Source organism: Sphaerulina musiva (genome assembly GCF_000320565.1).
Source record: "Sphaerulina musiva SO2202 unplaced genomic scaffold SEPMUscaffold_12, whole genome shotgun sequence".
Lineage (NCBI taxonomy): Eukaryota > Fungi > Ascomycota > Dothideomycetes > Mycosphaerellales > Mycosphaerellaceae > Sphaerulina > Sphaerulina musiva.
In genome coordinates this window covers 364,427-375,824 of record NW_016017394.1, presented here as the reverse complement: position 1 = coordinate 375,824, position 11,398 = coordinate 364,427, and the positions used below count along the sequence as shown (strand labels likewise).

At 51.5% G+C, this 11,398-nt stretch overlaps 4 protein-coding genes and 1 non-coding gene across 5 annotated transcripts; 2 read left to right on the top strand and 3 right to left on the bottom strand.

Moving 5' to 3' along the window:
- Positions 1-953: 953 nt before the first annotated feature.
- On the bottom strand, positions 954-3,207 carry SEPMUDRAFT_136534 (FAD/NAD(P)-binding domain-containing protein; the record flags this gene model as incomplete). Its single annotated transcript, XM_016902782.1, has 3 exons — positions 954-2,251; positions 2,366-2,516; positions 2,593-3,207. 3 exons carry the CDS (start codon positions 3,205-3,207, stop codon positions 954-956), a joined length of 2,064 nt encoding a protein of 687 aa, XP_016756469.1.
- Positions 3,208-3,786: 579 nt separating this feature from the next.
- On the top strand, positions 3,787-4,051 carry SEPMUDRAFT_54037 (uncharacterized protein; the record flags this gene model as incomplete). The annotated part of the gene is made up of 2 exons (XM_016909285.1): positions 3,787-3,849; positions 3,917-4,051. The coding sequence occupies 2 exons, from the start codon at positions 3,787-3,789 to the stop codon at positions 4,049-4,051; spliced, it is 198 nt and encodes a 65-aa protein (XP_016756468.1).
- Positions 4,052-5,060: 1,009 nt separating this feature from the next.
- Positions 5,061-5,151, top strand: SEPMUDRAFT_t80. Its single transcript has one exon. It is a non-coding gene; the product is annotated as a tRNA-Pro (tRNA).
- Positions 5,152-5,734: 583 nt separating this feature from the next.
- On the bottom strand, positions 5,735-7,618 carry SEPMUDRAFT_54406 (Sugar_tr-domain-containing protein; the record flags this gene model as incomplete). Its single annotated transcript, XM_016909294.1, has 1 exon — positions 5,735-7,618. The coding sequence occupies one exon, from the start codon at positions 7,616-7,618 to the stop codon at positions 5,735-5,737; it is 1,884 nt and encodes a 627-aa protein (XP_016756467.1).
- Positions 7,619-7,936: 318 nt separating this feature from the next.
- On the bottom strand, positions 7,937-10,950 carry SEPMUDRAFT_152037 (uncharacterized protein). Its single transcript, XM_016907205.1, has one exon. It carries the CDS (start codon positions 10,911-10,913, stop codon positions 8,040-8,042), a length of 2,874 nt encoding a protein of 957 aa, XP_016756466.1. The 5' UTR covers positions 10,914-10,950; the 3' UTR covers positions 7,937-8,039.
- Between the last annotated feature and the right edge of the window lie 448 nt (positions 10,951-11,398).

The window sequence follows — 11,398 nt, the reverse complement described above, 5'->3', positions numbered from 1 at the left end:
AATCGTCGCACATCAACGACGGTTTCCACGGGAACGTTGGTCCATCCGGAATTGGAAATGGTGGTGTTGGGGGCGAATCAGGAAGGGGATGTGTTTACGAATGAGCTGCATCGGCATTTGAAGGAGGTGGAGAGGCAGGTGGAGGAGGAAGTGGAGAAGGCGGAGGAGGAGGCAGAGGAGGAAGAGCAAGCTGGTGCTGTGGTTGCGAAACGGGAAGTTGATGGAAAAGGTCCGGGCAAGGGAAGGGCGATGGGGTTGAAATTGGATCTGGGAGCTATCAAAAGTGGAAGTCCCGGTTGGGATAAATTGGCGGGAGCAAAAGCCGGAACACCATTTATCGAAAAGGGAGGATTTGATTGGAGTGGTGGTGGTGGTGGTGGCGGTACTGACGGTAGTGGTGGCGGTAGCGGCAAAGGCAAAGGTAAAGGAAAACTCGGAGGTAAAGCTGGATTGAAATTGGATTTGGGAGCTTTTACATTTGGTGGTGGTGGTGGGAATCTTCCTCCTGGTCTTGCGAGAATGGGTAGCGGGTTTGAAAGACTTGAAGGAGCGAAAGCTGGAACGCCGTTTGTGGAAAAAACGGGGTTTGATTTCTCTTTTTCTTCACACTCTTCCTCTTCGTTCTCGACGGGGAGGGGTAGTGCGAAGGTTGATGTGGATCCTATGGCTGCTGTGGATGAGGATGAGGAGGTTGCTCCTTGAGAAAGAGAGAGAAAGAGAGAGGAAACTTGTTTGGGTAGGATAGCGTGGCGTATGTACGTACTTGTGTACATATGTCATCTGTCTGCAATTCAGTGGGAGTGGAAAGTGGAATCCTACCTCCTACATACATACTCCATACGATCTTGAATCTGAAACTGGACGGAAGACGTGAGTAGTCGGACCACTACGAGCTATCTTGGTTTTCATTGTTATGGACTTGTTTTTTCAGCGAAACATTTCCAGCGGACACATCACTCTCGCCATTCCGAAGCTTGCTTGAATCCATAGTCTGGTACAGGTACAGCATTCGCAGGTGGTCCAGTAAAACCTTCAAACCACGTCAACAAGCCCGACCACTCGAAGAAGCACAGAACAATATGCAGGACTTGCACACCCCACGCCGTCTCCGGATGAAGGAAATAGTGCACTCGGCCTCCAAGGGGTAGTGCTTGAGCGCGATCGACAAGAGGACGCATAGTATTTTCATACTGTGCGAACGCAGCTACGTGATTATTAGGATGCTGCAAAAGTGCACCTGCGAGATTGTAAGCTCCGTTCAGAGCTACAGTGGTACCCATTCCAGAAATGGGAGAAGCACAATATCCGGCGTCGCCGAGTAAGACGATACGGCCTTTGTTCCATGAAGACATGTGAACTTGCGCGAGCATTTCGTAGTAGAAATCTTCTGCGGTGTGCATTTCTTGGATGATTCGTTGGCACTCCCAGCCTGCGTTTTGGAAGGATTCTGTCAGAAGCGCTTTTTGCTCGCTTTCGCCTGCTTTGCGGCTAATGCTATTGCGCGCGACGGCTTCCCAGCGGGGATCGTGCGCGTTCGTGATGTGCATGAATACGGTCGTTATGTCGTCTTCGTCACTGGGCCGGACCATGATGCCTCTTCTGCCGTGCGTGTGAAACCATCTTCGCCACTCGCTGTCGGTTGGGGATGCGGGCATGCTGAAGAATGCGCCATACATGCCCAAGCGGTGCAATCGATCGCGCTCGCCGCTTTCGCCCCAGACCATTCTTCTCGTTTGGCTCTGGAGCCCATCTGCGCCGACGACAATATCAAACGTTCTCGTCTCTCCAGATTTCGCAAATTTCGCCTCGACGCCCTCGAGGACATTGTGGAAGTCTGCAATGTAGTCGCCATACATGAACTCGACGCCCGTTCCACCTGCCTTTTGTACATCACGACTCAGAGCTTGACACCTGCCGACCAGAATCTTCGCCAATCGTCCCCTCAAGATCTCGATGTCACTCGTTCCTGTCTGCACCGTGCCGGTCTTGTCAGCAGGGAAGCTGGCCCATGTACGGCTCTTATCGTCGACAAACTGGCATCCTTCTTCGCCAGTCAAAGCACTTCGAATTGCAGCTTCAAGTCCCAGTTTGCGAATGATGCTCATTCCCGTTCCACGTATATCAATGTTCTGACCTTTGGACAGGTCATGTTCGGAGCGACGTTCGAGTATGGTGATTCGCGGGAGTTGCTGAGCGGGCACAGGTGAGAGGAGGAGAAATGAGGCCAATGGTGGGCCTGCGATTCCAGAGCCTATGATGAGGATTGATTGTGGCATTGCGAACTGCTTTTCCAGATGGCTGGAAGCTCAGTAATTATGAAGTATGACACTTACTCTGTGAATTGTATGATCGGTTGATATCGTACTTCCCCGTGCATAATGTGCTGGCTTCAGCTTCTCACCACACGTCCGTACCGCGCCACGCAGGAAGACGACATAGATGAGAGCCAATCGGACGCCAAGAATGTTCTCGGACCCGAAGTTTGGTGTACGTTGTAGCACCCAGAGGTCGATAGGCTATCAGCAGTGTGTCCATGCAGTGTTGCCACCTGGGCGAGGCATGTTCTATTCGACGAGTATCTGTGTCCTAGACAAACGCTTCTCTCTGCTCCAGCCAGCCAGACTGGCCGCGCTCGGCACAGAGCATGCGGAAACTGGAATACAGATGAGCACGCAAGGCGTCTTTGGCTCTCTCGACCGAAGCGTCTTGCATCATCCAGGCGATTCGCAAAGTGGTGAAGACGACTGCAGTAATCTTATCGCGCCGACTATATGCACTGCGCGTTCCTTCGACTGGAATCCAGCGCGTCCCGGCCTGCACGTATAGCGCCCAGTGCCATAACGCTTCCCAGTTGAATTGCTCGTGCTTGGTGGCTGGCCATATGGAGACGTTCATCTCGCCTGCAATCTCCAAGTCCTCGCATCTACGTTCAAATTCCACGAGTTTCATAATCTCGCAGTCAAACACCTTGATCGCGAAGTCATTCGACACAAAGTAGATCTTGAGAGCTTCGCGCCGGATCTGGCGACACGTGGTCAAAAGGCCGGGCTCGCGAAATACGGGATTAGAGCCCCGAAAGCTGTGATTGAGGTCGAGCTTGTCGGTGCCGTGGCTGAGGCTCAGGGCATATTCGTAGATTCTGTTCCGTAACTCTGGAGCAAGGCTGAGCAGACGGCCAGGTGGCGAGAGTGTAGCAGTAGCATCCATAGCCAATCTGTGCTGGGTGATGCCTCTCCCTATACAGTAGAATAATATGCTTCTTCTCGGCTCGAGTCGCGCTATTCAGGAAAGCCTGCGTACGTGAGCGTGTGCAGTTCTACAGCCAGCACAGCACAGCACCGCGTGTCGCTCCGCGATGATGATAATGGCAAACCCCTGCTCTCTTCTTTGGGCTCTCACGAGCTGGAAATAATCGCCGGGTCGTGTTGCCGGCGGCGACAGGCAGCCCAAGCAGTCCCTGGTCGATATTCGAAATTAGGAGGTATTATTGATGACTCGAGCTGGAGATCGTGGGAGACTGTGAGTTGAAGTTGGGATCAAAAAAGTGGCGGTACGATTTTCTTAGCCTTCCATCTTTCTCTTTTGACTTTCCCCTCTGCATCTTTTTGCCTCATCCACCTTTCCATACAGCAAAACGACGACACAAGACGCGAACTTCGGCCGGCAGCATACTCCGATTGCGGAATCCGTGAGCATTTTCTCTCGAGACAGCATCGCACCGTCGCGGCAACGCAAACTACACTTTTACAAGAACATAAACCAGGCTTCAGCCCATTCGCCACAGAAATGGCCCGCGGCAACCAGCGTGACAAGGCCCGCGAGAAGACTCAGGCCAAGCTGGCCAGTCAGGTATGTCCGTATCTGTGCATCCTTCCCGACAATACCGAACAAAATGCTGACACTGGTAAAAAAACAGAAATCTGGCAACACCATGTCCGGATCTGAGCAGCAGAGGGCCAAGGAAGCAGCCGCGGAGATTATGAGGAAGAAGCAGGCTGCCGGTGAGTTCATTCTTTCCGTACCTGGTGACTTCCAACCATGCGAATACTGACATATGCTGCAGCGGAGGCGAAGAAGGCTGCTGAGGGCATTGTCAAGAAGTAAACGCGCAATTGTGCTCTAAGAAGAGACATTCTATCACGATAGAGAGCGAGTTTTTACCTCCTGGAATTTCATTTCCTGGAATACCACCAACTGCAAACGCAGCAGATAGACGGAATTTATACCGATACCTGGTACCCTTGATTCACGTGAGATGACGAGCCGTAACATCATGTCACTCTCACCAGCCACAAAGTTGGTCTTCAATCGCATTGTTCGCTGGATGTTGCCATTCATTCGCGTGTTCCTGAATAGCAGTCTTCTTACCTCATCAAGCTCATCATGACAACGATTCGATGAAGGCACCGTATTCCTAATAACGACGACATTGCAGATACAACAAATCAAGCCGTGGGTGAGATCCAATAAAACTTCTGCTCAAATGCCCCAGAATGTCGAGGAATCGATAGGTTACCTACCTAGCTGCTGATGACCAATCGCTCTGCCAGCCTACACATGGAGACCTACAACGCAGAGATCTCGAGCTCACAGAGATGTGTCAAAATCAGCTTACCCCAAATGCTGAAACCTCCCTTACAGCTACGACGTGTATTATATACACGGACAAGATCGTCTAGTTCTTCTGTTCCTTGTTCCTTCGGACGTCAAATTGTATCGTATAGGTATCCCTCAGACTCAAAGGTACGAGGCCTGCGAAACTCCGATTTGGAGCCTGTATATACAAACCTGGTTGTAGATCCGTCAGTAAGGTAGTCAAGGCATATCAATAAATTCTTTCGGATTAAATGAAGTTTCCTTCTATGCGAACCCCTTCCAAATGCAAATGTGCTATCTTGCTAGTAGTGAAGGAGAACGGCACGTCTTTTGATATATTGGAAGTCACTCAAAATTCTGATCCGTGTCCTGCTGTGGCCTAAAAATGTTAGGCCATTGTAATCAATGCTAGGGGGAAAAATGAACAGTATATATTCAGCCATAAAAGCACCTGACCAAACATTGCGGTGTTGGTCTAGTGGTATGATTCTCGCTTAGGGCTCACCCTGAGAACAAGAATGCGAGAGGTCCCCGGTTCAATCCCGGGATACCGCCAAATGTTTTGATAGCGATTCTTTTTGCAAATATTTTTGACTTAGTCGAATGTTGGGACTTCAGCGACGTTGGATGTCGAGGGGAGACGTTTTTTTGCGCTGAAAGTAGGGCGAAAGAGTGAACAGAAATTTTGAGATTACGGAAAGTTTCGCAGGCTGACACTTTTGGGAAAGCTCCCCTCCTACTACACTCGTCTCTCTCTTGCGTCTTTCTTTTCTATCCTTAGAGAAACCGCCCGCTATATATAAAAGCCCCTAGTTTGATTATGTATTTATTTCCTCTTTTTATTGTTATCAAAATCTGTGCGATAGTTAGAAACTGACTGACCTCTGGAATCGATATTCACTGATAGAGAGAAAGATGTTTACTTGATATAACTAACGGTTCGTTCGCCCGGGGCTAGCAAGCAGTTAGTGAGGAAGCAAGTGAGTAAGTACTTTGCATATAAGAAGAAATTCTGCTACAGAAGATGAATCCCTAGTAGGAAGAACATATGAAAAAAAGAATCGTCGAATGTTTTCTGATTCTCAACAATCTTTTTCGTCCCTGCCCACCAAATCTCTAGATACCAGGTACTCTACATTCATCGTCCCCAAAAAACACACCTCCTCGCCTTCCCTCTCACAAACTCCCTCGTCGGCTGCTCAAACACCTCCTCGAGCCCTTTTTCCAACGTCAGCTGCTTCGTCTCCGGCACCAACACAAACACCAACCCCCACGCCACCAGATTCAATATAGCATACAACATAAAACTCCCTTGCGTGCCCATTCTGGCGAGGAGATAGGGGAATGTGAGGGAGAGAATTGCGGCGAAAAGATTTGTCACGGCGACGGAACTGCTGGTTCCGATTTCGCGGTGGCTGAGGGGGAAGACTTCGGCCGAGTAGATGGCTGGGACGGGACCCATGCCTGGGCTGTAGAGGAGGCAGAAGATGTAGATGAGGGAGGTGGTGAGAAGGGGGAAGTTTTGTTTATGAGGAGGATCGGTGGTAGAAGCGGAGGACGAGGAGGAAGAAGAGAAGCTGAAAGTGAAACTGGTGCATGCGAGTGTGAGTCCCATCAGAGGAAGAGTGTACAGCAAAAGAGATCTGCGACCGAAAGTGTCCATGGTGAAAATTGCGGGCAGGGCTCCGAGAAAATTGCAGAGGCCGAAAATGGTCGAGGCGAGTTCGGCTGCGAAGGGGGAGAAGTGGGCTGAAACGAAGATGTTGCTGCTGTAGAAGGCGATGATGTTGATGCCGCAGAGCTGTTGGGAGAGCATTACGGTGTAGGCTGCTATTGTGGCGCGGCGGAGCCGGGGGACGGTGTACAGTTCGAAAAAGGTTTGGCGGAAAGAGGAAGAGGAGTTCTTGTTATCATCATCATCATGCTGGATGGCGGTGGTGGTGGTGGTGTTTGTTCTTGAAGGACGTTTCTGCTGCTGTTGATGCGCAAGAAGCAACTCCCTCGCAGCCTCGAGTTTAGAATTCCTAATTCGACACAGCGAATCAAACGCTTTGCCATATTGCTCCCCATGCTTCACATACCACGCCGGACTCTCCGGACACCACCAAATCAACACAATCAAAACCACCGCAGGAACCGCACCAGCCATCAACATCACCCTCCACCTCATCCCCGCTTCGTGCTCCTCCTCCTTCTCCTGCCCCCAATAATAATTCCCCCAATACTGATCCACAACCAAATTCCACCCCAACCCCACAAAAATCCCTCCGGCGCAAAACATCTGCCAACCCACTGCCAACGCGCCTCGAATTTGCGCTGGAGCCACTTCCGCCGCAAACACATTCAACGAACTCGAAACTACTCCCAACCCGACTCCCAAGAGTAATCGAAATCCCAACAACGCCTCCCAAGAAGATGACGACCACCCGCTCAGGAAATTCATCACGACGCAGATAGCTCCTCCGAGAAAAGTTGCGCCTCGCCTTCCATAGCGTGCGTTGAGGGGGGCGACGAGCCAGGAGCCTACGAGGCCGTTGCTGAGGTAGATTGCGGCGTTGATGATGCCTATTATGAGGGTATTGTGGGTAGTGGAGGATTTATTGTCAAGGTGAAAGTCTTGCGGATAGTAGAGATTGGCGCCATTGATACTAGCTTGAGACCAGCCTTGGGACATGGCGCCGAGGCAGAGGGCGAGGACGATGAGATAGAGGGGTAGAGGGTGATGCCATTTGGTTTTTGGTTGGCTTTCGGGTTTTCTTGGGTTGTTGGGGATGGGGTTCGTATTTCGAGCATCTTGTAATAATCTCGTCGTCGTCGTAGTAATAGTCGTGGAATCATGGGAATCAGGATCTGATGACAGAAGGAATAAATCTGTTGCAGCTTGTTCGAAAATTTCGTAGTCGTCTTCTTTGAGGCCGTATCGTTCTATAAAGGCGTGCGCGTCGGTGGGCAGGAGGGCGTGGGAAGACGTGTCAAGGAGAGGGTCTCGGCTGCTGCTGTTGCTGCTGGAGAGACTTTCCATCTCTTCGACGGGACTATTCTGTTGGTTTGACATTTTGTGATCTCGCTGCCTCTTTTTTTTTGGTTTTGAATTGACTTGTGGCATATCCCATCGCAGATGCGTAGATGATGATTTGGTGGCGGGAGTCAAATCCCTGACCCCGGGAGATGTCCGGCGTTGCTCGGAGGATCAGTCGCAAGGGTTTAACCTTTAGCGCAGACCAAGTGAAGGGTCGCAGTACAAGGTAAAGGATTTCTCTCTCTCTCTAGGCTCGATGAACTCGTGTTGTCACTGTGTTCAACTCGGTCAGTTCTAACGGAGAGGAGATACAATGTACCGGGAAAAAGACATCTCGAATCCCAAGCTATGTTCATAACTCCGTCTACCGAATGGTCTCATGTACTCATATCCTCATCATACTGTCGCAGACCATGTAAGCGAATCACACTCCCTGTGCTACTATGTTCTCGTACCAACTACCATGACTCTCCCAATCAACCCTCGTCACTCTCTCTAAAGTATCAACAATAGAAGCAACCTGAGACACAAACTCCGCCATTCCACTGGCAGCCAATCTCTCCGAAGCGGAACTGGCAGCCCGCACTCGCTCAGCACTACTTTCAGCCGAAAGTCGGCTCAAGACGTGCGTCTTCAGTCGTTGAAACAATACCTTCAAAACAGGATCGGAGAATCTCACACTACCACACCTTTGTCCAACACTAATCGCGCTGACTTGTGCAGCTTGTGCAAAGAAGCGGGTTATCGTACCCTGCACCGAACGTTTTGTCATTTCAGGCATGTTATGCGCTGTCTCCAGAATCGAAAATGCCTTCTGTGCTGTTGTAGGCCCTTCAGTGCTACCCGTGCTTTCATACGGTTCTGTTGAAAGTAGTGCCCAGAGCCTGCCTGCTTCATTCTTCCACTGACTTCGGACGTCGCGCTTCAACAGGTTCTTGGTCGTCAGAAGAATTGCACCGATCACTGCAATCCTGATTGCCTTCGCTCGCTGTTTCTGTAGTCGCTCCAGATCAAGATGAAGTGTCTCGGGGCATGCATTCGTATCGAGCTCGTTCGACGACAGGGTCAGATGAACAAGCGCATTGGTATATATCTTCTGCGGCGAAGCTTGATCTGCTGGCATGCGAACGCTCTCGGGATCTCTACGATCGGACTCGGCTTCCAGAGAGCGCCGCGATTGGTGCCACCATCGTTTGGTGTTGGTGAGGGTAATGTGGTGAGACTCCAATTCTCGGCGGAATATTCGAGCTTCGTAGCCAGCGGCCTCTCGCGCTAGAATAGCGGCTTGCTGCGAGATGACGAAGTTGACGTAGTCCAGGCTGAGAGCGTCGACCATGCGAAGGAGCTTGAACAGCTTCTCGATCATGTCATCTAGCTCGTCGTTCTCAGTACGCAAGTAATCTGCCAAAATCTTGACCTCTTGGTCTCGAAATGGCGCACAAAGCTTAGGTAGCACGTTCGCCATAAACCCAAAGAAACCTGGATAGCTAAATACACCCTGCTGGCACTGTCGGCTGATGTTTTCCAGATCGAGCGCCTCCGATATCATCTTGTACATGTTCATACCGGGCTTTAGCATTCGCAAAAGCTTTTCCTTAATGTTCTCCGCGGCGGAGAGAGTCCAACGTGAGGCATTACCCGCGGCGAAGCCCGCCTTCATGCTCTCGCAAATGCTGCGGTACATCTGTGCTCGCAGGTCACTGTTCTTGTCTTCGAGCCTGTACTCCTTGTCGATGGCGAGCTCGTGTGTCAAGACCCTGTTGCTCGGCATGGTCGTGAAGAGCTTGTTGAGCTCACCAGAGCCAATGGGTGTAGGTGCAAAGGTGTCATCCACCACTTGCTCTGGGGATGCGGAAGCATCAGACGAAGGTTCGACACCTCGTGGTCTCACTTCTGCGGCTGGTCGCTTCTTAGGTCTTCTGCGTCGGCTCTCCTTGATAGCTTTCTTAATCAAGAAGTCCGCCCGATCGGGGCCTGCGAGTTTCCTGATCCTGCTTAAGAGCATGACTTGGTTGTCACGGATACCTTCTCTATAATCATTCGCCACCTCGCCACGACTATCATCCTTCACAGTTTGCCAAATGGCGTCGAGTTCAACGAAGGAGGCAACCATGCCTTCGATCAGAATACTGGAATCTTGGAGCCTCCACGCAGCAAACGCCGAAGTGTACGAAGTATAAGACTGGTTGAGAGTCTCATGTTGCATTTCGTTTGCAGTGTAGTTGTTCCAAGTATCCAACCTGGCGACTGACGCTTCGAACAAGTTGATTAGTTCCGACGCCTTTAGGATCAAGTCCGACTCTTGAGCGCCAGTCTTGTTCAACAGAACGGAGACTGGATGCCCCACAATCATGTAGGCGCTAAGAAATGTCCTCGTGTTGAGCCCGGCGTTGCCATCATTCGCATCTTGTAGGCCAAGGTGCATCAGGACAGCTGTGGTGGCTTCAATCACCTCCTGACTAGCAACCAAGGCAGTCATGTCTTCAAACGAGACACTCCGGGCTCTCTCCGCAGTAACACCAAGGTTTCGAAATCTGAGGACTGGTTTCCTCTGTTTGTAAGCGACCCAGGCACTCTGTATCGCACGTATTGCAGCGGCGATTCGGTTTACTTCCGGAGAAGACGTCTCTTCGACCACAATGGCATCTTCCTCGATATCAGCCACTTCCTCCACCACTGCGAGCTTCTTCTCCGAGCTGGAGCGCCTAGCTCTGCGAGCTTGAATGTTTCTCTGGAACTCGGCACGCCTCCTCTCGGCCTCGGCGTGTCGCTCTTCCATCTCCAGACGCAGCCGGGACTCTTCGGCGAGTTTGCGGTCCTTCACCTCCTCTGCAATGCGCTTCGCACGCGCTACTTCCTCTGCACATGTTGCTGCTACCTTGGCGAGGAATTTCTCCTTCGCGGCTTGTGCAGCGAGAGCGCGTTCTTCGCTATTTTCCTTGCCTCTGGGCGCAGCCTTGGCCAGAGCGGCTCGCAGTCGCACTTGCTCTGCGTGCGCCGCTCGGTCCGCTAGTCGTGCCTTCCGCGATTCGATGATGGAGGCTCGCCGAAGGTGCTGAGCGATATATGTGGACTGGCATCCTCCCGTAGAGCTCCGGCGAATGGAGGAGCGGCCAGAAGTGTGCGAATGAGCCTGCGAGTGTGCAGATGAAAGGGAATTCCTTCGCGAAGACGCTGCCGAGGACTTGCGCCGTGTGAATTGGTTGCGATAGAATCGTGCAGCGATGTGTGCAGGCGGTGCGTAGATCTGGTGTTCTTGGTCGGTTTCCGGATCGTCGGTCATGTCGATGTTTATCATGCTGCTGGTCTGTTCGCTGGCGCAATCGCCGTCTGGCTCGCTCGTCATTGCGATAAGGATAGTTAGAGTGTACAGGTACCTTAGGGAGAGTGGACTGGTACTGAGCACGTGTGTCGAGTAAGAGTAACTTGAGTAAGGTACTCCAGAGGCTAGAGTGGAGTAGGCAAGACCAAGGCGGGTGCAGGTCTGCTTCCAGATGGCTGACAAAGAGGGATGACGCTATGGGCTATATAGAAGACGAGTCCGGCGCGTGCTGATTCCTGTGCTGATCATATGCGTAACATAACATCCGTGCATACGCCACGTGCACTTCGCAGGCTACCTGTGTATCTCCTATCTCACTGTCACCGGGTATTGTGTGGCGTTCGACGATGAGTCTCTGATTTCCTGTTCTCACTCCCAGATGCTCAACGCGCCGACCCTTTCGCATGGAGGGAGACGCTCGCTAGAATGCGTCCTCACTTACCTCCTACGCGGTACTGTGG